We start from the raw sequence: 26,490 nt of genomic DNA, 5'->3' as shown, positions 1-26,490 counted from the left end.
TTTCATTTTTCTTGAGAGGATGACCAGGCAAAGCATTAAGTAATTGGAGAAGCCTCCCCCAAGCTTGTGGGAGACTCTCTTCTTCAATTTGCACAAAATTATATATATCCCTTGAAGCAGCTTGTTTCTTATGAGCAGGGAAATATTTAGTAGAGAAGTAATAAATCATATTCTGGGGACTACGCAAACAACCGGGATCAAGAGAATTAAACCATATCTTAGCATCACCCTTTAATGAGAACGGAAATATTTTAAGGATATAATAGTAGCGAGTTTTCTCATCATTAGTGAACAGGGTGGCTATATCATTTAATTTAGTGAGATGTGCCATAACAGTTTCAGATTCATAGCCATAGAAAGGATTAGATTCAACCAAAGTAATTATATCAGGGTCGACAGAGAATTCATAATCCTTATCGGTAACAAAGATAGGTGAAGTAGCATAAGCAGGATCATATTTCATTCTAGCATTCAGAGTTTTTTGTTTCAGCTTAGCTAATAATTTCTTAAGATCACTGCTATCATTGCAAGCAAGAAAGTCTCTAGCAGTTTCTTCATCCATAACATAGCCCTCAGGCACAACAGGCAATTCATATCTAGGGGGCGAATCTTCATCATCACTTTCATCAATATTATCAGTTTCAATAATTTCATTCTCTCTAGCCCTAGCAAGTTGTTCATCAAGAAATTCACCAAGTGGCACAGTAGTATCAAGCATAGAAGTAGTTTCATCATAAGTATCATGCATAGCAGAAGTGGCATCATCAATAACATGCAACATATCAGAATTAATAGCAGAAGCAGGTTTAGGTGTCGCAAATTTACTCAAAACAGAAGGTGAATCAAGTGCAGAGCTAGATGGCAGTTCCTTACCTCCCCTCGTAGTTGAGGGATAAATTTTTGTTTTCGCGTCTTTCAAGTTCTTCATAGTGAACAACAGATATAAATCCCAAGTGACTCAAAGAATAGAGATATGCTCCCCAGCAACGGCGCCAGAAAATAGTCTTGATAACCCACAAGTATAGGGGATCGCAACAGTTTTCGAGGGTAGAGTATTCAACCCAAATTTATTGATTCGACACAAGGGGAGCCAAAGAATATTCTCAAGTACTAGCAACTGAGTTGTCAATTCAGCCACACCTGGATAACTTAGTATCTGTAGCAAAGTATTTAGTAGCAAAGTAGTATGGAAGTAACGGTAACGGTTGCAAAAGTAATATTTTTGGGTTTTGTAGTGATTGTAACAGTAGCAACGGAAAAGTAAATAAGCGGAGAACAATATGTGAAAAGCTCGTAGGCATTGGATCGGTGATGGAGAATTATGCCGGATGCGGTTCATCGTGTAACAATCATAACATAGGGTGACACGGAACTAGCTCCAATTCATCAATGTAATGTAGGCATGTATTCCAAATATAGTCATACGTGCTTATGGAAAAGAACTTGCATGACATCTTTTGTCCTACCCTCCCGTGGCAGCGGGGTCCTAGCGGAAACTAAGGGATATTAAGGCCTCCTTTTAATAGAGTACCAGACCAAAGCATTAACACATAGTGAATACATGAACTCCTCAAACTACGGTCATCACCGGGAGTGGTCCTGATTATTGTCACTTCGGGGTTGCCGGATCATAACACATAGTAGGTGACTATTGACTTGCAAGATAGGATCAAGAACTCACATATATTCATGAAAACATAATAGGTTCAGATCTGAAATCATGGCACTCGGGCCCTAGTGACAAGCATTAAGCATAGCAAAGTCATAGCAACATCAATCTCATAACATAGTGGATACTAGGGATCATACCCTAACAAAACTAACTCGATTACATGATAAATCTCATCCAACCCATCACCGTCCAACAAGCCTACGATGGAATTACTCACGCACGATGGTGAGCATCATGAAATTGGTGATGGAGGATGGTTGATGATGACGATGGCGACGGATTCCCCTCTCCGGAGCCCCGAACGGACTCCAGATCAGCCCTCCCGAGAGAGTTTAGGGCTTGGCGGCGGCTCCGTATCGTAAAACACAATGAATCTTTCTCTCTGATTTTTTTCCCCGAACACGAATATATAGAGTTGGAGTTGAGGTCGATGGAGCTCCAGGGGGCCCACGAGGCAGGGGGCACGCCCCCCACCCTCGTGGAAAGGGTGTGGGCCCCGTGGCCTTGATTCTTTCGCCAGTATTTTTTATTATTTCCAAAAATAATCTCTGTGAAGTTTCAGGTCATTCCGAGAACTTTTGTTTCTGCACAAAGATAACACCATGGCAATTCTGCTGAAAACAGCGTCAGTCCGGGTTAGTTCCATTCAAATCATGCAAGTTAGAGTCCAAAACAAGGGCAAAAGTGTTTGGAAAAGTAGATACAGTGGAGACGTATCAGGCCCACAAGCAGAAAATGGCAGTAACGGGTCGTACGTAACCGAATGCTGGAAATGAGCCCAAGAATAAATGGGCCCTGAGAAGGCCAAAAGATAACATGGGCTGCAAATGGCCCAATGGATTAATGGGTCGTTAATGGGTATAAAGTGATACACTGTTCATTACGGGCCAGTTTCACCACTGGCCGTTAATGGGCCAAGAGTTACAAAGGGCCTCATATGGGCTGAAAGACGTCATGGGCCATACATGGGCCGGAACTTAAAATGGGCTGGAATCATATTGGACGGCCCAGATGACGCTACTGGGCCTAATTCGGATAGGTCATAACGGGCCCTGGTTAGCGGGCTGTAAATGGGCTATATGCGAACAGGCCGTTAACAGGCTTTCTGTGGGCCGGCCCGCCACCTTTTGACCAAGTCAAACGGGCCGGCCTTTTCATAGGAATGGGCCTCTGTTCGGCCGTGCCACGTGTCGATGTATCATAGGCGCCTTCGGTCCAATGAGTGGATGACATCTGTCCCAACGGTGAGCCGACACATGTTTCCTCCAGCCAATGATGATTTTACATGTGGAAAATCCCCATTGGTCGGGGCTGTTAGCGGGTTATCGGATCCAAAACCGGACCCGATAGCTTAAAGGCGTTCCGTTACGGTGGATGCCACGTGTCGGTCACCCTTGACGAAAGCAATTCTGTGACGCGCGATTTATCGTCATGGAAGTGGACACTTCCGTGATGATAATTTTGGTAATGTCATGGAACACTTCTACGACAGCACAGGTATGACTATCTTGATTCTGTCATAAAATCGTCATGGATGTACATGCATGACAAAAAAACGCGACCTACTGTGACAAACATGTATCATCACAGAAGTGTATTTTTTTGTAGTGCTTCATCCATCATAAGATAACCCAAAACTTGAAAACTTCAATCACACAAAACTCAACAAAACCTTCGTGATATCCGTTAGTATAAGAAAGCAAATCACTACTATAAGTACTGTACCAAACCAATTCATATTTTGTTTTTGCACTATATCTACTGTATTCCAATTTTTCTATGGCAAAAACTCATCAAAGAAAACCATAGAGCCATCAAAATAAGCACACAAAGCAAAGAAAACAGAATCTGTCAAAACAGAACAGTCTGTAGCAATCTGACTATTTCGAAAACTTCTGGAACTCAAAAAATGCTGAAAAACTAGAATGACCTGGGTAATTTGTATATTAATCTTCTGCAAAAAGAATCAGGGCAAAAGCTCTTTTTGATAAAAAAATGAGAATTGTTTTCGTGAGCGCAAAGTTTCTGTCTTTTTCAGCAAGATCAAACAACTACCACCCAAGAAGATCCTATTGGTTCTACTTGGCACAAACACTAATTAAAACACAAAAAACACAATCATAACAGTAGCATAATTGTGTAAACACTCAAGAATAGAAAGCAAAAAGTAAAAATAAATTTTATTCGTTGGGTTGCCTCCCAACAAGCGCAATAGTTTTACGCCCTTAGCTAGGCATAAGGCAAGGATCTAAGTTTTTTCATCTTTGTCCAACTCAATAAAGCACTTAGAATCCTTCAAAGATTTAACATAAAGGTCTTCAATAACAATACTCCTAGGAATAAATTGAAAGAATTCATTCTTGCAAAAAGGATCTCTTAACACTTCAACAAAATCTGGGTGAATACTAATCACCTTAAGATCTTCTTTATTACCACTACTAGAAGTTGCACCCTTGTTCTTAGTAACTTGAGTAACTTTGCCACTCTTTACGGGAGTTTTTTCAATAGTTTTGGCAGAAGCAAAAGCAGTGCTTAGATTACTAAAGATTTGTTCTAGTTTATCAATTCGAGACGAGCTTTCTTCCATTCTTTCATGGATTATGGTACCCTTTTCTTTTAACAACTTAAAAATTTCTCCCGCTCTTGACCCAATCTTGGTGGCAAAATTATGCATCTTTTTATCTATAATTTCCATGTGATCTTCGGTGAGCATTTTCTTTTCAATAGCATCTAGTCTTTCCATAACATGCTCAAGTGTTAAAGTTGTTTCATTAATCATGAGAGGTGGTGAGCCCACTAAATTTCCCATAGCATTAAAAGCATCGAGAGAAGGACTCATCAAGAAATTTCCACCGGTAATTGTATCAAGGACGAATCTATACCAGGTGGTGATGCCAACATAAAACAACAAAGAAGAACAACGGTAGATTGCTTACGGATAGATCTATTATGAGCATTGCAAATCCTATACCAAGCATCCTTTAAATTTTCTCCTCCCCTTTGTTTAAAGTTGAGAACCTCGTTCTCGGGAGTGCAAGCAATAGAGGAAGAACTATCCATGATAATAACGGCGAACAAGATTGCACACAGAAACAGATCCGGCAAGAAAACGGTGAACGGAAAAAGAGAGGTGAATAAAACGACAATTTTTTGTGAAGTGGGGGAGAGGAAAACGAGAGGAAAATGGCAAATAATGTAAATTGCAAGGAGATTTGTGATTAGGAACCTGGTATATGTTGAAGATCTTCCCCGGCAACGGCGCCAGAAATTCCTATTGATGTCGCTTGAAGCTACGTCGGTATTTCCCCAAAGAGGAAGGGATGATGCAGCACAACGGCGGTAGGTATTTCCCTCAGATATGAAACCAAGGTTATCGAACCAGTAGGAGAACCAAGCAACACAATGTAAACATCCCCTGCACACAGATAACAAATCCTCGCAACCCGACGTGTTAAAGGGGTTGTCAATCCCTTCCAGGGTACGGCGCCTCAAGATAGGCAAACGGACGTGAGGTAAATTGTAGTAGATTGATAGATCGAACGCCAAATAAAATAAATAGGAATAAAACGCAGCAAGGTATTTTTTTATTTTTGGTTTAATAGATCTGAAAATAAATGCAAGGAAAAAATAAAATCGCAAAGGCAAATATATGAAAAAGAAGACCCGGGGGCCGTAGGTTTCACTAGTGGCTTCTCTCGAGAAAAATAGCAAACGGTGGGTGAACAAATTACTGTTGGCAATTGAAATAACTCCAAATAATCATGACAATATCCACGCAATGATCATTATATAGGCATCACGTCCAAGATTAGTAGACCGACTCCTGCCTGCATCTACTACTATTACTCCTCACATCGACCGCTATCCAGCATGCATCCAGTGTATTAAGTTCATGGAAAAATGGAGTACTGCAATAAGAACGATGACATGATGTAGACAAGATCTATCTATGTAGAGATAGACCCCATCGTTTTATCCTTAGTAGCAACGATACATACGTGTCGTTTCCCTTTCGGTCACTGGGATCAAGCACCGTAAGATCGAACACACTACAAAGCACCTCTTCCCATTGCAAGATAAATAGACCAAGTTGGCCAAAAAAACCAAATATCGAAGAAGAAATACGAGGCTATAAGCAATCATGCATATAAGAGATCAAAGAAACTCAAATAACTTTCATGGATATAAAAATATAGATCTGATCATAAACTCAAAGTTCATCGATCCCAACAAACACACCGCAAAAGAATTACATCATATGGATCTCCAAGAGACCATGGTATTGAGAATTCAGCGAGAGAGAGGAAGCCATCTAGCTACTAACTACGGACCCGAAGGTCTACAAAGAACTACTCACGCATCATCGGAGAGGCACCAATGGAGGTGGTGAACCCCATCCGAGATGGTGTCTAGATTGGATCTGGTGGTTCTGGACTCTGCGGCGGCTGGATGAATATTTCGTCGACCTCCTTAGGGTTTCTGGAATATTGGGGTATTTATAGAGCAAAGAGGCGGTCCGGGGGGCACCCGAGGTGGGCACAACCCACCAGGGCGCGCCTGGGCCTCCTAGCGCGCCCTGGTGGGTTGTGCCCCCCTCGGGGCACCCCCCCCCCAGGCGCAGCCAGGGCCCATTACGTTCCTTCTGGTCCAAAAAAATCTCCGTGGAGTTTCGTTGCGTTTGGACTCCGTCTGATATTGATTTCCTGCAATGTAAAAAACATGCAGAAAATAGCAACTGGCACTTGGCACTATGTCAATAGGTTAGTACAAAAAATGATATAAAATGACTATGAAATGATTGTAAAACTTCCAAGATTGATAATATAACAACATGGAACAATAAAAAATTATAGATACGTTGGAGACGTATCAAAGACAAGGTAATATGGGCTCTTTGTTAGGTAAACAATTATGCATATGAGAGCCACTCAACATTTTCATCGTGGTCTTCTCCTCGGTACGACTCGATAAAAAGAAAATAAATTCAGAGAAACACACTGAAATATTTTTGGAGTTTTTAATTTTCTGGAACAAGCAAATAAAAAAAGGAAAAGCAAAAAATGAGAAAGTTTGCTTCTAAGAAGAACTCCAAGGGAGTTATTGGGGAGTCGTCTGACAGTGATCTCCATCCCCGGAGGTTGGCGGAAGTACGGCCGTGCGAATGGCCGCATACCCCGTTCATGGAAGAGGCTGGAATCCTTCAGGAGTTTACACAATATGCTGCTAATGCCGGCCTCACCGACTTCATCGCAGCTGAATGTGAACAGTATCATCTCCTCACAAACATCTTTGTTCAAAGTTTTAATTTCCTTCCTAGGAATAATCCTCCTGAGGTGCAGTTTAATTTATACGCTGATTTCCATTAGATACCGCTTACTGAGTTTTGTGAAATATGCTTGCTTCCTGCTGATGATGGTTTGGTAGAGCCTAGGCCGGCAGAGTCTGAGGCCTTTTATCGTACCTTGACAGTGGGAGATGAGAGAGGGGTGTCGGGTATCACTGCCGTTGGCTTGCATTTTCCTGCTGTTCATTATTTTGCTCTTTTCATTGCAAAATGCTTGCTTGCTAGAGAGAAGGTGGGTGCACTCAGTTCACCAGACCTTGTTGTTTTACGTCGTGCACTAGAGGGCGACAACACTTATAGCTTGGGAGCTATTGTGGCACGTCGCCTCCACATTAATAAGTCCAAGGGTAAAATACATGGTGGTATTTTTGCTACTCGCTTGGCGGCTCGCTTTAATATTGAGATACGCCTTCATGATTACCCTCTGACCAAGGTTTACCTAGATCACGCAGCCATGGAACACCACCATTTTATTGCATGAGGTTACCCTAACATTCCTATTCCGTATAACCTGATTTTCAGCGTGGACACTCGTGATATTATTCCATTGCCTGCTCCTGCTTTGTTTGATCCTGTTGCCAGGGGCGGATATAGGATTATGCCTGCGGATATCATCGCCTACCGGAACGAATAGGCTGCAGAAGAGGATGAGCCTCAGCAGTGGGATGCGTGGATGCCTGCTCCTCAGCACCCTGACTACTATCCAGGCTACTGACTGTTTACCAAGTTAGGCCAAAAGACTAAGCTTGGGGGAGTACGTGTTCCTCCCCGACATTATGTTCATGTTCACACATTTCATTCCAGTTGTCGGTGTCCACACTTTTTCATTGTATTATCCATGTTAAATTTATTTTTCTCGCTTTCTTCTTGTGTGTTTGAAAAACTTTAGAAAATACAAAAATATTTCCTACTTCTTTTTGATTTTCTTTCTAGAGTAGTTAGCCGTAGCACTAAAAAGAAAACCCAAAAAGATTTCTCTGTTCTTCTTTTGCTTGTTGGGAGCATTCCCGTGTAAATAGTTTTCCTAAAGATATTCATCCTTTTCCTATGAACAAAAATTCTGAAATTTTTAGTCCACAAATTTTTCTCAACAAAACTTCACAAAATTGATAGCAACTACTCATAGGGATACATAGATGCAATAGCAAGCATTCAAACTACTTAGAACTCTAAGAATTCAACATGCAAGCTCATCTACTGCAGCACCAAGAGTAGCTAATTATTCAAAATATGAACCACTAAAACAAAAACTAATTGGACAAACGGTGGAGTCACATACCAAGCAACAATCCCCCGAAACAGTTTCGGAAATGGAGCTTCGAGCAAAGAGATCGAAATCCGCGGGTTTGAGAGCAAGAACGCGCGACAGAGAGAGAGCAATGGAGATCTGTTTTCTGGAGGTAGGTGATGATGTGGGATGAAGATATAAGTGTGGGGGCTCACGTGGGGACCACAACCCACCAGGGCGCGCCTGGGGGTCCTAGCGCGCCCAGGTGGGTTGTGCCCACCTGGTGCACCTCCCTCTGATATTATTTGCACCAGAAATTCTTAAATATTTAGAAAAAAATCATATTAAATTTTCAGAGCATTATGAGAACTTTTATTTTTGGGTCATTTTTTATTGCACCAGAAATTAAGAAAACAGACAAAACATGGCATTTTATTTTATTTAACTAGTAAAAACATAAAACAAAAGATAGGGACAGAAGGTAGTGCTTACTAAATTCATCAACTTCATACCTCTAAAAAATGATCCATTAATAAGGTTGATCAAGTCTTATTAACAACCACTTTCGATTAGCATGAAACCGAAGAACTTTCGTAAATCACTAAGTTACCTCAACGGGGATATGAATGTCCCCGACAATAAGCATTTCATATTTCTTTTTAACAGTATGTAGAGGTATTAGAAAACTTCTAATAGTGATTGTCGGAGATTTTTCAATAACATTAATACCATTCACTTGGAATTGCTTCTTCGGTAAGTGCACCGTATGCTCATTACCATTGATATGAAAAGTGACCTTGCTTTTATTGCAATCAATAACAGCCCCTGTAGTATTCAAGAAGGGTCTACCAAGGATAATCGACATGTTGTCATCCTCGGGCATCTCAAGTATAACAAAGTCAGTCAAAATAGTAACATTAGCAACAGCAACGGGCACATCCTCACAGATACCGATAGGTATGGCAGTTGATTTGTCATCCATTTGCAAAGATATTTCAGTAGGTGTGAGTTTATTCAAGTCAAGTCTTTTATATAAAGAGAAAGGCATAACACTAACACCAGCTCCTAAATCACATAAAGCAGTTTTCACATAATTTCTTTTGCTGGAGCAAGGTATAGTTGGTATTCCAGGATCTCCAAGTTTTTTAGGTACTCCATCTTTAAAAGTATAATTAGCAAGGATGATGGAGATTCCAGCTTCCAGTATTTTTCTCTTATTGGTGATGATGTCTTTCATGTACTTTGCATAAGGAGGCATTTTCAAGATATCAATCAAGCGAGTACGCAAAAACACTGGCCTTAGCATTTCAGCAAAGCGTTCAAATTCTTCATCATATTTCTTTTTAGTTGACTTAGGTGGAAAAGGCATAGGTTTTTGAACCCACGGTTCTCTTTCTTTACCGTGTTTTCTAGCAATAAAGTCTCTTTTATCATATCGTGTATTCTTGGGTTGTGGGTTATCAAGATCAACTGCAGGTTCTATCTCAACATCATTATCTCGTTCTTTGTCATTGTTTGGTTGATTATCTTCATGAACATCAACATTATCTTTTTCATTATCAGAAGGTGAATGTTCATTACTAGACTGAGTTTCAGCATCGGAGATAGAATTTCATTATCATTATCAGGAGGTTTTTCTATTTCAGGTTCACTAGAGGCATGCAAAGTCCTACCATTTCTCTTTTTCTTCTTCTTTTTAGAAGGACTAGGTGCAGTGGTGTTGTTCCTTTGTGAATCCAGTTCCATTCTTTTTGCGTGTCCCTCAGGATAAAGTGGTTCCTGAGTCATTTTACCTCCTATAGTTGCAACTCTAACAGCAAAGTCAGGTATATTGTTATTCATTTCATCAAGCAATTCTCTTTGAGATTTAGCAACTTGTTCTAACTGAGTTTGTACCATAGAAGCATGCTTTCCCACACCTCTAACATCATTTGAGATTCTAAATAACAAGTCACTCAAGCGAGAAATCATATCAGAATTGTATTTCAATTGTTTCATAACATTTGCATTGAAGTGATCTTGCTTTCTAATATAGTTTTCAAACTCATAAAGGCATTGGCTAGGGTGCATATTGTGAGTATTGTCATTGTCATTGAACTTCATTAGAGAATTTACCTCTACCACCTTGGGTGGTGGTGGTGTATTAAGCCCATGTATTTCTTCAATAGGATGTAAATTTTTAACATCCTCAACTTTAATACCTTTTTCCTTCATAGATTTCCTTGCCTCTTGCATATCTTCAGGACTGAGATATAATATACCCCTCTTCTTCGGAATGGGCTTAGGCGGCGGTTCAGGAAGAGTCCAATCATCATAATTTTTCAATATGTTATTCAATAATTCTTCAGCTTGTCCAACAGTTCGTTCCCTGAAAACACAACCATCACAACTATCTAGGAAATCCCTAGAAGCATCGGTTAGTCCATTATAGAAGATATCAAGTATTTCATTTTTCTTAAGAGGATGATCAGGCAAAGCATTAAGTAACTGGCAAGCCTCCCCAAAGCTTGTGGGAGACTCTCTTCTTTAATTTGAACAAAGTTAAATATCTCCTGTAAAGCATCTTGTTTCTTATGAGCAGGAAAATATTTTTCGGAGAAGTAATAAATCATATCTTGGGGACTACGCACACAACCAGGAGCAAGAGTATTGTACCAAGCTTTAGCATCACCCTTTAATGAGAACGGAAATAATTTGAGAATAAAATAATAACGAGTCTTCTCATCATGAGTAAAAAGGGTGGCTATGTCATTCAACTTAGTAAGATGTGTCGCAACAGTTTCAGTTTCATAACCATGGAAAGGATCAGATTCGACCAAAGTAATTAACTCTGGGTCGACAGAGAATTCATAATCCTTATCATCAATAAAGATAGGTGAGGTAGCAAACTTAGGATCATATTGCATTCTAGCATTCAGAGATTTTTCTTTATACTTGCATAACAATTTCTCTAGATCATCTCTATCCTTACAAGCAAGAATATCTCTAGTTGTCTCCTCATTCATAACATAACTTTCCGGTACCTTAGGCAATTCATATCTAGGAAGGCTAGTTCTAGAAGGTGTTTCGGGAGTTTCAGTTTCAAGCTCATCATCAGATTCAACAACATCATGTTGTATTACTCTAGCAATTTGTTCATCAAGAAAATCACCAAGTGGCACATCATCATCATCAAGCAAGGTAGTAGCATCATCATAAGCATCTTTCATAGTAGAAGTAGCATCATCAATAACTTGCGACATATCGGGATTAATAGCATGTGGTGGTGTTGCAAGTTTACTTATAACAGAAGGTGAATCTAAAGCAGAACTGGATGGCAGTTTCTTACCTCCCCTCGTCTTAGAGGGATAAATCTTAGTCTTAGCATCCTTCAGATTCTTCATGGTGATAAATTGATAATAATCCCAAGTGACTCAACAAATATAGCTATGCTCCCCGGCAACGGCGCCAGAAAAAGGTCTTCATAACCCACAAGTAGAGGGGATCGCAACAGTTTTTGAGGGTAGAGTATTCAACCCAAATTTATAGATTCGACACAAGGGGAGCCAAAGAATATTTGCAAGTATTAGCAGCTGAGTTGTCAATTCAACCACACCTAGAGATTAATTATCTGCAGCAAAGTGATCAGTAGCAAAGTAGTATGATAGTTTTGATAGTAGTGACAGCAGCAATAGTAACGGTAACAGTAGTGACTTAGCAAGAACAATATAGGATAAATTTGTAGGCATTGGATCGGTAATTTGTTGGATGATATTCATCATGTGATAGTCATAACCTAGGGCGATACAGCACTAGCTCCAGTTCATAAATATATTGTAGGCATGTATTCCATAAATAGTCATACGTGCTTATGGAAAGAACTTGCATGACATCTTTTGTCCTACCCTCCCGTGGCAGCGGGGTCCAATTGGAAACTAAGGGATATTAAGGCCTCCTTTTAATAGAGAACCGGAACAAAGCATTAACACACGATGAATACATGAACTCCTCAAACTACGAGCATCACCGGGAGTGGTCCCGACTATTGTCACTCCGGGGTTGCCGGATCATAACACTTAGTAGGTGACTATAACTTGCAAGATCGGATCTAGAACATGGATATAATGGTGATAACATAAACAGTTCAGATCTGAAATCATGGCACCCGGGCCCAAAGTGACAAGCATTAAGCATGGCAAAGTCATAGCAACATCAATCTCAGAACATAGTGGATACTAGGGATCAAGCCCTAACAAAACTAACTAGATTACATGATGAATCTCATCCAACTCCTCACCGACCAGCGAGCCTACGAAGGAATTACTCACTCTCGGTGGGGAGCATCATGGAATTGGCGATGGAGAAGGGTTGGTGATGAAGAAGAACGAAGATCCCCCCACTCCGGAGCCCCAAACGACTCCAGATCTGGCCTCCCGATGAAAAACAGGAGGTGACAGCGGCTCCGTCTCGTGGATCGCGATAATTCTTTCTCCTTGATTTTTTCTAGAAAATATGATTTTATAGCATTGGTTTCAGGGTCTGTGGGGCCACCAGGTGGGGACAACCCACCTGGGCGTGCCTGGGAGGGCAGGCGCGCCCTGGTGGGTTGTGCCCACCCAGGTGCCTCCCTCCGGTGGCTCTTGGCTCCAGAAATTCTCTTTACTGATATAAAAAATCCTCGCAAAGTTTTGTTCCATTCCGAGAACTTTTATTTCTGCACAAAAACAACACCATGGTAGTTCTGCTGAAAACAGAGTCAGTCCGGGGTTAGTTTAATTCAAATCATGCAAATTAGAGTCCAAAACAAGAGGAAAAGCGTTAGGAAAAGTAGATAAGTTGGAGACGTATCATGTATTACCGAGAGGGCCCAGAGATACCTCTCCGATACACGGAGTGACAAATCCTAATCTCGATCCATGCCAACTCAACAGACACCTTCGGAAATACTTGTAGAGCATCTTTATGATCACCCAGCTACATTGTGACGTTTGATAGCACACAAGGTATTCCTCCGGTATCCGGGAGTTGCATGATCTCATGGTCGAAGGAATATGTATTTGACATTAAGAAAGCAGTAGCAATAAACTGGACGATCATATGCTAAGCTAATGGATGGGTCTTGTCCATCACATCATTCTTCTAATGATGTGATCCCGTTATCAAGTGACAACACATGTGCATGGTTAGGAAACCCTAACCATCTTTGATCAACGAGCTAGTCTAGAGAGGCTCACTATGGACATAGTATTTGTTTATGTATCCACACATGTAATTAAGTTTTCGGTCAATACAATTCTAGCATGAATAATAAACCTTTATCATGAATAAAGAAATATAATAATAACCAACTTTATTATTGCCTCTAGGGCATATTTCCATCAATTTATGCATGATAGTTATAGCTATTTCTCTCTGATATATCCGTTTGGTTTGGCCAACTAGATTGATTTATCTTTAGTGGGAGAGGTGCTTTGTGATGGGTTCAAGCTTGCGGTGCTCTATCCCAGTGACAGAAAGGGACAAGACACATATTTGTATTATTGCCATTAAGTATTAAACGATGGGGTTTATTCATATTACCTGAGTTTAGTTTGTCTACATCATGTCATCTTGCTTAAGGCGTTACTCTGTTTTTATTAACTTAATACCCTACATGCATGTTGGATAGCGGGCAATGGGTGGAGTAATAGTAGTAGATGCATGCAGGAGTCGGTCTACTTGTCTCAGACGTGATGCCTATATATATGATCATTGCCTTGAATATCGTCATAACTATGGGCGTTTCTACCAGTTGGCTAACAGTAATTTGTTTACCCACCGTATGTTATGTGTTCACGAGAGAAGCCTCTAGTGAAAACTATCACCCCCGGGTCTACTTTTATCATATATAAAACACAAAAATACATTGCTATAATTTTTCTATTTTATTTTATCTTTGCAATTTATCTATTTATCACTATATGATTTAATCCTTGCAAGTAACCGCCAAGAGGATTGACAACCCTCTTATTTGTGTTGGGAGCAAGTATTTGCTTTTGTGTGTGCATGTACTTCTAACAAGGTTCTGTGTGATTCTCCTGCCGAGTGTGTGATTCTCCTATTGAATTGATAACCTTGGTTCTTAACTGAGGGAAATACTTACCTTTACTGTACTGCACTCCTCTTCTCTTCGAGGAAATTCCAACGCAGCTCACAAGTAGCACACACCCTATTGGTCCATGGCGTACTCCAGCGGTGCCGACAATGGGGATGTCGACTCAGGAAAACATCTTCATAGATAACTTCTAAACTCCCCATCATTAAGATCAAATAGAGAGCACGCAATGTTAGACATCTCACCATACTATGTTATGGACAAAAAAGATGAAAGAATAGAAAACATCTCACCATGGCTTTTTTGACGACGTTGGTACTGAACACTGGCGTGGATACCAAATGCCACCAATATGACGCATTGCTAAAAGATCGTGGTGAGCTTTGGCGGACTCAACCTGGCACATTGATCGTGTGATGGATGCCACTACGCCTGAAGCTATAACAATGTCGGGAGGCTTGGATTTTCTAGAGAGATTGAGATGTTCACCAATGACGGTCGAATCTGACTGCATGGAGCTCATTCAATCATGTACAAGAATCATCAAAATTTGGAGTCCTTATAATGCCGTCCTAGCAGAAATCTTCCTTGTTGCAGGAGGATTGGATCGAGTTGTCCGTGGGGAGCTAATCAAGTTGCGCACAAGTTAGCTAATTATTCTTTTGTTTCAAATTATGTAATCTCCTGGGATGGTAATCCTTCGAGTTTTATTTTGGATGAGCTCTTGAATGACATAAGTTTACTACTCCAATAAAGTGCGCCAGAAGGCTTTCATTTAGAAAAATGGCTGCAATTTTTTTAATTCACATTTTTTAATGTACAAATAAAACTTGGAAGGCGGAAAGCATGCTGCCGCATTTTAATCTCCTTGATCAGCACGGTCAGCTTGGTAAGCTACCTATAAAATTTACAATCAATGATAAAAAAAAGATCATGTTGGGCTAAACAAGGTGCCTGCAAACGCGCGGGAGGCACGATAAAATCAGAGCGCTGTAGAAAAAAAAAAAGCAATATCGGCCTGGAATAATGTATGTTGGGCCGTGGCGCCATGTGCTGGTAAAAGGCCCAGTCAGACTCTTGTAACCCGGCTCACGTGTCAAACGCTGATAGGTCGCGTGTGCAGGACCGCAGCTATAAAATGCAAGGGGCTTCACCAACCCTAAAACCATCCCATCCATCGCACCCTCCCTCTTCATCCGGCCGCCGCAACAATTCCTCTTTCTCATCGCACTTTTTTTTGCTTTGTGTTTTATTTATGCTGCTTAGTTTGTGGAATTCAGATCGATTCTGTTTGTTTTGTTGATCCATCTATCAACTTGATGGATATTTATCTCTTTTGATTCTGATGTTAGTTATAGATCAGGATGTATTTGGGCTCTATATCATGAGTCAACAGCAGGCGCCGTTCAATGGCGTCCTGTCTGCCGCATGGAGCCTAGATTGATAGCCAGGAGAAGATTGTTTGGAGATCCATCTTCTTTTAATTCCAAGCCACAATATCTGGCGATACTTTGCTTCATTCGTTTGCATCTTGTTCCATCGTTGATTGAAAGGTTGTGACTTTTTTAGATTTGTTTTGAGACGGCTCAGACGAACGGGTGCTCGGTTGTATCCATGGACGAGTTGCCCTTTGCACAAAGTGCCGAGAGAGACGGACGGCCGCTTCACGATTGGATGGGCGCGTCGTGTGCTCTTGCCCCATCCAAATTTAAAGCGGGCATACTTCCCCCAATCGATCTCTGATTTAAGTTTTTCTTCATTTTGTTTGATTTTTCGTCCATCTTCTTTCTACATCACGTTACGTCCGTAATTCGTCAGATCTACCATCTTAAACTGTTCAAAAAAAAATCTGGTGGCACGTTCTGACGTAGGAGGAACTTAGTTAAATGGACTACCAGCACTTCTCAGACATCGCAACGGACAAGGCTGGGCGGTGTTTAGCCCTTTCTCCGGTTGCAATTGACAATGTTAGTTCTGATGTTCAACGGTTCCATGAATAATCATGCACACGTCTTAACGATCGGCACCATTTGATGGTAGATGAATATTCTGTTTTTGTACTACAAAATGAACCAAAAACTAACAGCTCAATGTCATCCCTCACATTGTTAATGAGAATTTTCCTGATGAAGGGTAAAAATGGAATATATATAATACGGAGTATTAATTTAGTACTCCCTCTGTTAACAATAAAATGCTTTGCATATTTTAATGTGGACTACATACAAATTTGCATGTTAGCAGTGGTACAATTTTGTGTGACCAGACAGCCATGGGAGTAAGATTCTTAGTTGCAAACATCCAACTGAACACCGAAAGTTTTAGCAGAAGCAATCTACTATGATCAGGAAGGTGCTGTTTAAATATTGTTACAATAAGGCTAATGGTGTGGCCCAATAGCTTGACACCATTGTTTTAGTACTACAGTGTGAAAGTACAATACTACCCCTGATTTGAAATTGACCGGGAGGCGTCTTCCTCCGTCGCTCCTCCCCTCCGCCAGGCTTCTCCGCCGTCGCTCCTCCGCTGGGCTCCTTCCCTGCCGCGGTCCGCAGCTGCCTTGCCGGCCGGCCGCCCTTCCCCGCCGCGGTCCGCAGCTGCCTTGCCGGCCGGCCGCCCTTCCCCGCCGTGGTCCGCAGCTCCCTCATCGGTCGCCCTTCCCCGCCGCGGTCCGCAGCTCCCCCCGCCGTGGTCCGCAGCTCCCTCATCGGTCGCCCTTCCCCGCCGCGGTCCGCAGCTCCCTCGCCAGCCGCCCTTCCCGCCGGCTGCCTGCTCCGCCACAGCTTTGGATCCTTCGCTGCTGGCCACAGATCCTTCGCCGGCCGCCTCCCCCCACTGCAATCAAGAGCTCAAGGTCAGCCGCTGCGCTGTCCACTTCTGCTGCTCCTCTCGTCTCTGCTCCTCTCCACTCCAATCAAGAGAATCTGCAAGTGATCCAAAAAACAGGTCAATTGATGTCAATTTGATTAACTAAATCATCCAAAAACCAGAATGATAAGTCCATATCCCAAGACCGGAATGACAAGTCCAGGTGTTCCTCAATTGAGGAATTTGATTAACTAAGTCATCCAAAAACCAGAATGATAAGGCCCCATGCTACTGTTGATCCCAATTTTGATGCATATCAATTGCTGTTTGAGTTCTCCAAATGAACAGGAGTACTCCTCAATTTTAATATGAAATCACCATGATAGGTCCTTAAGCCCTCCTGTCAAACAAAATAATGTATTGATCTTGAAATACTCCTGTCAAACAAAATAATGTACTCCTCTGACAGGAAGATCCTTAAGCCCTCTCTGTCAGGAAGATCTTTCATTGGCACAAAAGGGGTACCACGAAAACAAAATAAAGATTTGAGCATTTCACCCTTCACGGCATAGATGGAAGCTGGATCTTTCATTGGCACAAAAACATTTGAGCATTTCACCCTTCACGGCTAAAAGTATGTTACCACTGATCTTTCAAAGTCTCCGGATAGCCAAAACCCAAATCCCTTGCCTTAAGGAGAGTGCGGTCAGACTTCACTTTGGGCACGCCATCTGTATTACGCGTATGTCAGAAAAATATTGAATAAACAAGCATGTGAGAAACTTTGGCTCAGAGATGTGAGATAGAACCTACAGGTACAAAATAAAGCTAAGAAAATGAGCAGGGACTTACTGGAAAATGACAGAGTGAGTAAGCAGTAGGGACTTAAGATAAGAGAAGAGGAGAGGATAAGATAAGAGAAGAGAGGAGAGATAAGAAGAGAGACAGAAGAGATAAGAAGAGAGAAGAGAGGAAGAAGATGCTCCTGCAGAAGAGGAGTAGAAAGTTTCAGTTAATTAACTGAAACTACTCCTACAGAGAAGATACTGAGAATCTGAACTACTGCTAATCCTCTTGTTGCAAGCCAGCAAATGTGCTCACCAAATGGAGTATTCCCTCTCAAAATTGAACATTGGCATGTGTAACATTGTACTCCTAGCAAATGTGCTCACTAGATGGATTTTTATTTTCAGAACACATTGGTAAAACTGAACATTGCTAACACTGATTTTCATTGACAGAAGCAAAGAATGGTCATGTAGACATTCAGAAGTTAGGCAATTTGACTCGACAGTGTATACAAACAACAAGGAAGTGCCCTCTCTCTCTCAGAGCAGAGCAAACTCAAAACTGAAATGCATTTTTGCTCTCACAAAAGAAAAAGAGAGGGAGGACGGCAAGTGAGGCTCACAATGCATCGCAGTTGAAGTAGGACTCGCTGGTGATTTTCAATCGGCGCCCACACCACACGGTGCTCAGTCTCCTCCTACTGCCACCATATGGTCTCGACCTGGGTGAGCTCGGCCTCCACCACCCCGTGTCGCGCCGTGGTGTGCTGCCGGACAGCGAGCACCCGGCAACCCAGGCTGCTCACACTGGCGTACGGGCTCGTCGACCTGACGGACAATCACAAGAACAAAAGCAAATTCAAAGCCTGAAACAGATGCACAAGCAGCAGCAGTAGTGCACAATAAACACACGAGCACAATGAACTCCAGATAGCCCTAAACTTTTATTCCATTACTGAACACTGCAAGGTGATGTTCTGAAAGTTTAGGAGTAGTAACCATTTTAAGCCAAAGGCACAATGAACACACGAGCACACACGAGCACAATGGTTACTGAAATTTATCATAAGCAGCTGCATGCATCATCTACTCCTAAACTTTCAGAGTACACGCCGTACAAGCCGCCCTACAAGCAGTAGTACTCACAAATTTACAGAAATTTATCCAGTGTACTCCTAAACTTTCAGAGTACAAAACTTCATGCATCATCTCTGAAATTTACAGAAATTTATTCAGTGATATGCAGGCCAGCGGCGGGTGGGTTACCTAATGTGCAGGCCAGCGGTGGGCGTGAGGTAGTCGGAGACTCCTTCTCTGGCAACGTCGTCTCGGCATCCCACACGGCGCGGTCCTCGCGGGACTGCACCAACCCGTCGCCGGCAGTCCTGCTCGTCGTGGCCTCGTGGCTGTGGCTGCTCCTGTCGGCCAGCGGCGCGCTGGCGGACGGCGGCAACGGCAGTGCGTGCCGCCGTGCCCTGTCCCTGGGACGCCGACGCCGACGACGTCGCCGACGGAGTTCCCATTCTGCCCGCAGCGGCCGCCGGCGGTCGGGCCCTTCCCCTGCGCAGCGAGCCGGAGATCCCCGCCACCCTGAGGAAGGTGGAGCAGCCGCGCTTCAGATCCAGCCGCCGGAGATCCCCGCCACCCTGAGGAAGGTGGAGCAGCCGCGCTTCAGATCCAGCCGCCGGAGTGAAAATGAAATCTTGAAGAGGGAGAGGCGACGGCGTATGGCAACATGGAAAGGCGGCGACGACGCGAGAGGGAGAGGCGGAGGCGCTGCGTGCGGGGTAGAGGCGCCGGCGACGCGTGCGACGGAGAGGCGCCGGTGGCGGTGAGCTAGGGGTTCGGGAGCCAGCGAGCGAGTGGCTGAGCTGAGCGAGCAAGAGAGTGGGAGGGTAGTTTCGGAAACGACAGAAATGTCGTAACGCGGCGGAAATTGCACTAGAAACTCCCAACGACAATTATTTCGGAACGGAGGGAGTACTAAATAAGTTTGTAACTTGGTCAATTTTCATCTCATCGAAATGTATTTATATCGTCAGATATAAACTCTCTCTTTTTGAACCCACAGAATTTCATAGATTGGCAGCAACGTACGTATACAGCCTTACATTGCAGATCGGAAGAAAGTTAAGCTACTGCTGCATCAAGGCAAGAACCACTGCCTGAACCTAAACATTTGAACCTGGAAGAAGAGTTTTGAGTGGTGATGTGCTCGGAAGTTGTAGCTCCTATTGATATGATAAATTCTTTGTAGCATCAAAGGCTGAAGAAGCTGTGATACATCATCATTATTGCTCTAAATGTGCACTAACCAACTGTTCAGGGATAAAAATGAATGGAATAACACAAAAAACACTTTCGGTGTTGAGCTGAGCAAATCACAGTAACTAGAAACAACTTTGTGCCTCTGACTTCAGTTGGAATTGATAATGACCACCACAATAAGAAACATTTACTATGCAGTTGAGGCATCTTACTCGGATGAGATGAAAGGCACATAGATTGCTAAAGAGAACGCATAAAAACAGTTCAGAGAATGCAGGCAGCCAAAGATCTTACTACACAGTAACATATTCCACATAATGTTCTTCCTCTCAGACATGGGAGGCAGCACACTCCAGCAACTCAACATAATCACACAGTTGACAACCTTTCTGCCCACTACACCATAATACATGATTATGGTAGCATTTATATGCACAAATCTACCAGTAGTTCATTCTACAAAGCAGAAGGAATGTATACATACGATCAACGAGAACAACAAGGCTGCTTGCTTTATCAGTAGAGCCATTGGACGGAAGGACCCGAACGAGTTTGCAAACACCTGTTATTTAGATTGGTGGGATGTTTGAAAAAGAGAAGCCCTTGTATCCTTTGTATGCGTAGTAAGCAATTCTTGTGTAGTAGAATCCAGGGATGAACATTACAATGCCCAAAACCATGAAGAAGATTCCTGTTCCAAAGAGATAGTTGCAGATGTTTGAGTAAGGGGCAAAAATTCCAGCGGCAATTATAGACAAAGTTTATTCAAGCAGATATCTTCAGAAGTGCTACTGAAACATTCATATTGCATCAATACTTAGAATGAGAGTCAAAGTGCAAGCAAAATGTCCAAGCTTTTGCTTTGCAAATCAAAACATTTTATTTTTCAGTTTCACATGTACAACTGACATCCTACCATAAAGCCACACCATGATTACATATATTAGAGATGAGAGGAATATTGGGATTGTTTTTTAATAACCTAACTATAGTCTATACTACACTTCGTAGTGGTGATGAGAAGCTCTTAGTACCCACTCTCCGTAGTTCTCACTGCTGGGTTTCCTGGAGCACTTCACTATGAACATTGTGCAGTTTGAATACAAGCACCCCTAATTTGAGCCCAAAGTACTAGAGACCTCAGAAAACGCAAGCATCTCATACACACCTAAATTTTCCTAAGGCCTTACAAATGCCCACATATTTCTCAGCAATCACTTGGTCATACTCATATATACCAGAAAAATAAGTCACCTATCCAGCTCCCAAACAACTAGTACTACGGAGTAAATACTATGTCTCAGCCAAATAAACCTCAATCAATTCCTCTCTCACAAGTCACAACCTTAGAAATACTACTTCTAGCCATGAATTACTAGTAGCTCTTAAGACACTCATACAGCAGTAGTTAGAAAACTGCAAAAACACGCGGAGGAATTGATCCCGAGCTCGTATGCTCCCGCATGAACAGTAAAATCGAAAAAATATCAAAAAAATTCAAAAAATTCCAAATTTTTTTTGGGAGAAACATTGACAAAAGTTCTAAGTGCCTGCCAAAATTCGTCGCGAAATCACATTCCTAGAAGGCATGGCAAAAAAAACAAAAACAGTACTCTAAAAAAGCTACTTTCAAAAGCATTTTGAAGCACTGAATTTGTTTTTTTTTGCCACGCCTTACAGGAATGTGATTTCATGATGAATTTTTGCAGGCACTTAGAACTTTTGTCAATGTTTCTCTCAAAAAAAAATTGGAATTTTTTTGAATTTTTTTCGATTTTACTGTTCATGCGGGAGCATATGAGCTCGGGATCAAAAGATGACTTTCGAAAAACTTCAGGGTCCTAGATGCAGTAACAATTCTTCTTATAGGCATATAGGGAAAGAAGAAAATGGAAGCGGAGAGGGGCGAAAAGAGATTCGATCTCACCGTGCGCGGTGTCACCGCCGACTTGGTTGGCGGCCATGAAGAGGCCGGCGACGACGCCGAGGGCCCCGAAGGCGAGGAGGGCGGCGGCGAAGGCGATCTCCTTGACGGGGGCGCCGCGCGGGCCCCCTACGGCCCCGCCGACGAGGTCGTCCTCGTCGGTGATGGAGAAGGCGTGGTCCACGTAGGCCATGCCGGGCCGGGACTAGCTAGGGTTTCTCGAGGTGGATTCGCGTGCGGATCGTCGTCGCAGGTTGGTGGTGGTCTGGTTGGGGACGGAAGATGCAGCGCAGGGGAGAGAAGGGGGAGAGATCGGCTTAGTGGGTCGCTTGCGGAAGCAGATTTGGATCGGATTGGACGGGAGCGCCGGGTCAACCCGTTGTAGTATACGACGCGACCGCGATGGGCTACAATTCCGAGGCGAGTCTTTTGGAACCGGGCCTGGCAAAGCCCAGTTAAATAGGAGTAAGCTGGTTTTGGAGGTGAACTACGGGGCGGCCCATGTGCCGGGCAGGAAGCCCCTTTGTTGTTGGTTTTTTCGTGAATTCAAAAAATATTTCATGAATCGAAAAATGTTTGGAAAATTATAAATCCTCACAGATTCAACAAATGTTCATGATTTTTAGAAAAATCATAAATTTTCAAAAAGTGTTCATGAATTTCTATAAATGTTCAAACATTCAAAAAATGGTTGAGAATTTCAATAATTCTTCCCAAATTCAAAAAATTTCCGCAGATTTAAAAAATCATGAACACAAAAAATGTACGTAAAAAAAGCTCAGGAATTCCAAAAACTGTTCCCAAATTTCAAAAAATATTTCCCGGTTCAAAAATGTGTTCCCGAGTGCAATTTTTTTATGCAATTTCAAAAAAAGTTCATGAATTCGTAATTTTTCAGGATTTAGAAATATGTTCAAGAATTTGTGAAAAATGTTCACGAATTTTAAAAAAATGCATGATTTCAAAAAACGTACATGAATTTCAAAAAATGTTCACTCGTTTGAAAGATGTTCGCAAGTTGAAAAACAAAAAGGAATAGTAAAAAATAAATTAAAAGGTAAAATGAAGAAATGAAGAAAGAAAAAAGTAAAACATGGGAAAGGAAAAAGGAAATAGAAAAAGAAAAAAGAAATTAAGAAAAGAAAGGAAAAGAAAAACATATTCAGGGAAGTTTCACCTTCCCAAAACAAGTGGAGATGAAATTGGAAAATGGGCCGACCCATACAAAAAATAGCGCGTGAGGGGGGTACCCGTTTCCGCGCTTCCTGGCGACCTACGCGCGGAATAGGTAATCTTGTTTTGGAGCCCGCTGTTTGCGATGTGAAGGTTTTTCGTAGGTAATTGCCTGTTGCAACATATGCGTCAATATATTCCAATAGGATAGGCTTTTTTACGGGTCTCTCATTTATACATTTAATAGAACAATGCTCGTGCATTGCAATAGACTATACATATTTTAGTACGCCAGCATGTGATTTAAAAACCCGCTCATATTAATGTGATCGTATAAATAAATGTTTATCAAATCGTGTCCGTGATTGTGTAAATAATGTATATCGAATATTGTCCGTGATTGTGTAAATAAATGTTTGTAAGTAAACTAAAATGAAATTGGTGCAGAAGGTAAGTAAATTATGGTGATTGATTAGCGTACGGGGAAGGTGTGAAAAAGGGTGCGGTGGGACTAAAAACCTGGTTGAACGAAAAATACCCCGATGAAGAAACGTGGTGGGAGGGAGATCCGGTTGACAAAGTGTTCTGGTGGCAAGGAAAGGAACGTACTCTTTTTAAGTAGTAGAGATAACACTACATTTTAGTGTCTTTTCCTACAAAACACCTTGATTTACCTGACATTTTATTGGTATTGTAATGACATAGAAAAAATGACTTCAATTGTCGACTAAATTAACACTTGGGATAATTGAGGCATTTTAAAAAAATACAATAATAGTCATATAGAGATGGGAGGAGAAAAAAAAATTGGGAGGGGGAAGGGGGCTAGGAACAATGTACCTAGGGAAGGTCGGACGAAGGAAGGAGTAAAATTAAACATGATTCTTTTTAAGCATGAGAGTATGATCTCTCAATCTCTAACGTAGGCTCAAGTTCTGCAAACAAAACTAGGGTTAATCGGTTCAGGAAAAAAGGGGAAAAGCAACGACAAACATTAGTCGGCTGGAACGGAAAACATTAAGCCACTCAAGTGTCAGATCTATTTTAAGTTCCAAATTTGGGCCTTTTGACCATCCCAACATAAAATTTTGCATGCATTTTTTCTCACACATAACATGTATCCCCACTCGCGTAAACAATCAGACAAATATTGCAACGTCTCAAATGTGACCACATAACAAATAGTTATATGTATGCAACAATACCCCGTTCATTACAACAAATCGTTGAAAATGCATCGCAATTCACATGATATGAAGACTAACATATCTGAAATTCTGAACAACACATGCAACAGCAAAGAGACACATGTGCAACACGAGAAAACTCCCATTGAAGCATAGATACAAAAATCATGGCAACACGTTACTCGTTTGTACACTGTCGTGGTATTCTCACGGGGGGGTGTGAATCGACAGATGCCACAAGGGCTTTGTGTGAGGGTAAGACTGCTGCTGATAGGACCGGGAGCGGGTATGCGAGTAGCACGCGGTAGTTTACCCAGGTTCGGGGCTCTCCGGAGAGATAATACCCCTACTCCTGCATGTCTGTGTATCTGTAGTATATCTGGTACAGGGTTGCTCCTGGAGCTGTATCTGAGATCAGTGCCAAGTGCATCTGATTTGGTATATGCATATAGGGCATGCTAGTGGCCGGCCATGCTCATGGCCGTGAGTGTGCGTGAGAGTGAGTGTGTGGATGGATGGATGGATGGCTCCTTTTATAGTGTGAGGTAGCTTTGTATCTAAGCTATGTGGAGGTATGGGAGCAAGGCATGGTGCATGTCATGCTTGTCCCCTAGGTCACTTCATGAATAGTGCCAGGGGACAAGTGACACTATACATGACGGTGTCGCGGTACGGTTGTCTTGTCCGCGGTATGGCCGTCTCGTCGGTGTCTTGTCGATGCCGGGTCGGACTGCAGTCGGCAGCCGGCTAGTCGGTGCAGTCGGTCAGCTGGCAGCCGGCCGGGCAGCCGGCCGGGTGGAGCAGTCGGACGGGGAGCCGGCAGGAGCGGCCGGGCAGTCGGACCGAGGGGCTTTGCTAGCCCCGATGTCTTGAAATATTGTCTTGCCGTCTTCGGGATACCTGTGTCCAATTACTCCGACAGTAGCCCCCAAGCCTCCGGGCAACTTGGCAAAGTCGGGCGGAGGTTTTTTCGCGAGTGTTCATGGAAATGATCATGCAAAAGACAAAGTTAGTCCATGCAGATATATCGAATGATTGCTTTTTAGCACTGCAAGTTTTATGCGGAGGGTGCCAACTCGGTTTCGTCCGAGCCCCCTTCAATCTTTTTCATGTTCCCTCCGCTCTTTGGCTTGTGCTCTCGCTTGCCGGACAGCCGCTCTGCGGTCTGTGGCTGAGAGTGGGCCGCGGAGTGGAGTGTACAATACTCAGACTCTGGGAGCGAATTTAACCGAGTAGATACTCATAAAGAAAACGGTCGGGTCGCCCGAAGCGTTTTTCTTCCCGGACGTTTTTCGCGTGGGTGGCCTCCAGCGTTCACTCTTGCCAGTCGGACAGCCGCTCTGCGGTCTGTGACTAAGAGTGGGCTTTTCATACCGCGCACGCTACTAAGCCGTCTGCGGGAACTAACGTCTCAGGCCAAGCGGCCAGCCCCCGGGCCAACTCTGGCTGGCGCCGGGGCGAACAGTGATGCAACTGTAATGAAATGCGGAGATAGTCCCCGAGCATCGCTCGGGGTTATCCGTGCTCTCGCGGTGGAAAAATCTGCGGGTGAGGAGCTCACATTGGTTTTCGTGTAGCCGAGGCGGAGTTTGCCAGAGAGAGCCGGCGCACCCGCTGGGTGTAGCCTTCGAGCCCCTGGCCGCTCGAAGGAGGGTCCTGGCTAGTCAGGCGGCGAGGTGTCTTACAGCACCCTTTTCTTCTTCTGCCGGCTGCTGGCAGCCGGACGAAACTCTTCTCTTGTCTCCGTGGGGGCGCGCCAGCGCACCCACTGGGTGTAGCCCCCGAGATTCGGGCCGACTGCTGAGCAGTCGGGCCGGATCTTCCGGCAACAACTTTGTCTTCTTTCCTCGCGGGGGCGCGTCAGCGCACCCGCTGGGTGTAGCCCCCGAGATTCGGGCCGACTGCTGAGCAGTCGGGCCGGATCTCCCGGCGACTACTTTGTCTTCTCTCCTAGCGGGGGCGCGTCAGCGCACCCGCTGGGTGTAGCCCCCGAGATTTGGGCCGAGGTTCGACCAGCCAGGCGTC

At 43.1% G+C, this 26,490-nt stretch overlaps 1 protein-coding gene and 1 long non-coding RNA gene across 2 annotated transcripts; both read right to left on the bottom strand.

The window, feature by feature from the left end:
- Window positions 1-16,500: 16,500 nt before the first annotated feature.
- Window positions 16,501-19,798, bottom strand: LOC123144114 (uncharacterized). The gene is made up of 4 exons (XR_006471276.1): window positions 19,649-19,798; window positions 19,180-19,559; window positions 18,537-18,741; window positions 16,501-17,856 (listed from the first exon to the last, which is right to left on the bottom strand). It is a non-coding gene; the product is annotated as an uncharacterized lncRNA (long non-coding RNA).
- Window positions 19,799-20,444: 646 nt separating this feature from the next.
- On the bottom strand, window positions 20,445-22,551 carry LOC123144113 (transmembrane protein 230). Its single transcript, XM_044563140.1, has 2 exons — window positions 22,109-22,551; window positions 20,445-20,872 (listed from the first exon to the last, which is right to left on the bottom strand). The coding sequence occupies exons 1-2, from the start codon at window positions 22,296-22,298 to the stop codon at window positions 20,751-20,753; spliced, it is 312 nt and encodes a 103-aa protein (XP_044419075.1). The 5' UTR covers window positions 22,299-22,551; the 3' UTR covers window positions 20,445-20,750.
- Between the last annotated feature and the right edge of the window lie 3,939 nt (window positions 22,552-26,490).

Source organism: Triticum aestivum, chromosome 6D (assembly GCF_018294505.1).
Source record: "Triticum aestivum cultivar Chinese Spring chromosome 6D, IWGSC CS RefSeq v2.1, whole genome shotgun sequence".
Classification (NCBI taxonomy): Eukaryota; Viridiplantae; Streptophyta; class Magnoliopsida; order Poales; family Poaceae; genus Triticum; species Triticum aestivum.
Note: the sequence above shows the minus strand (reverse complement) of the source record. Positions and strands in the feature narration are given on the sequence as shown.

Bases quoted from the DNA above. Each gene is read 5' to 3' on its own strand.
- LOC123144113 (XM_044563140.1), bottom strand. From the start codon at position 22,298: ATGGCCTACGTGGACCACGCCTTCTCCATCACCGACGAGGACGACCTC. The intron at 20,873-22,108 runs GTGAGATCGAAT...TCTTTGGAACAG, and splicing joins CGGCGGTGACACCGCGCACG to GAATCTTCTTCATGGTTTTG.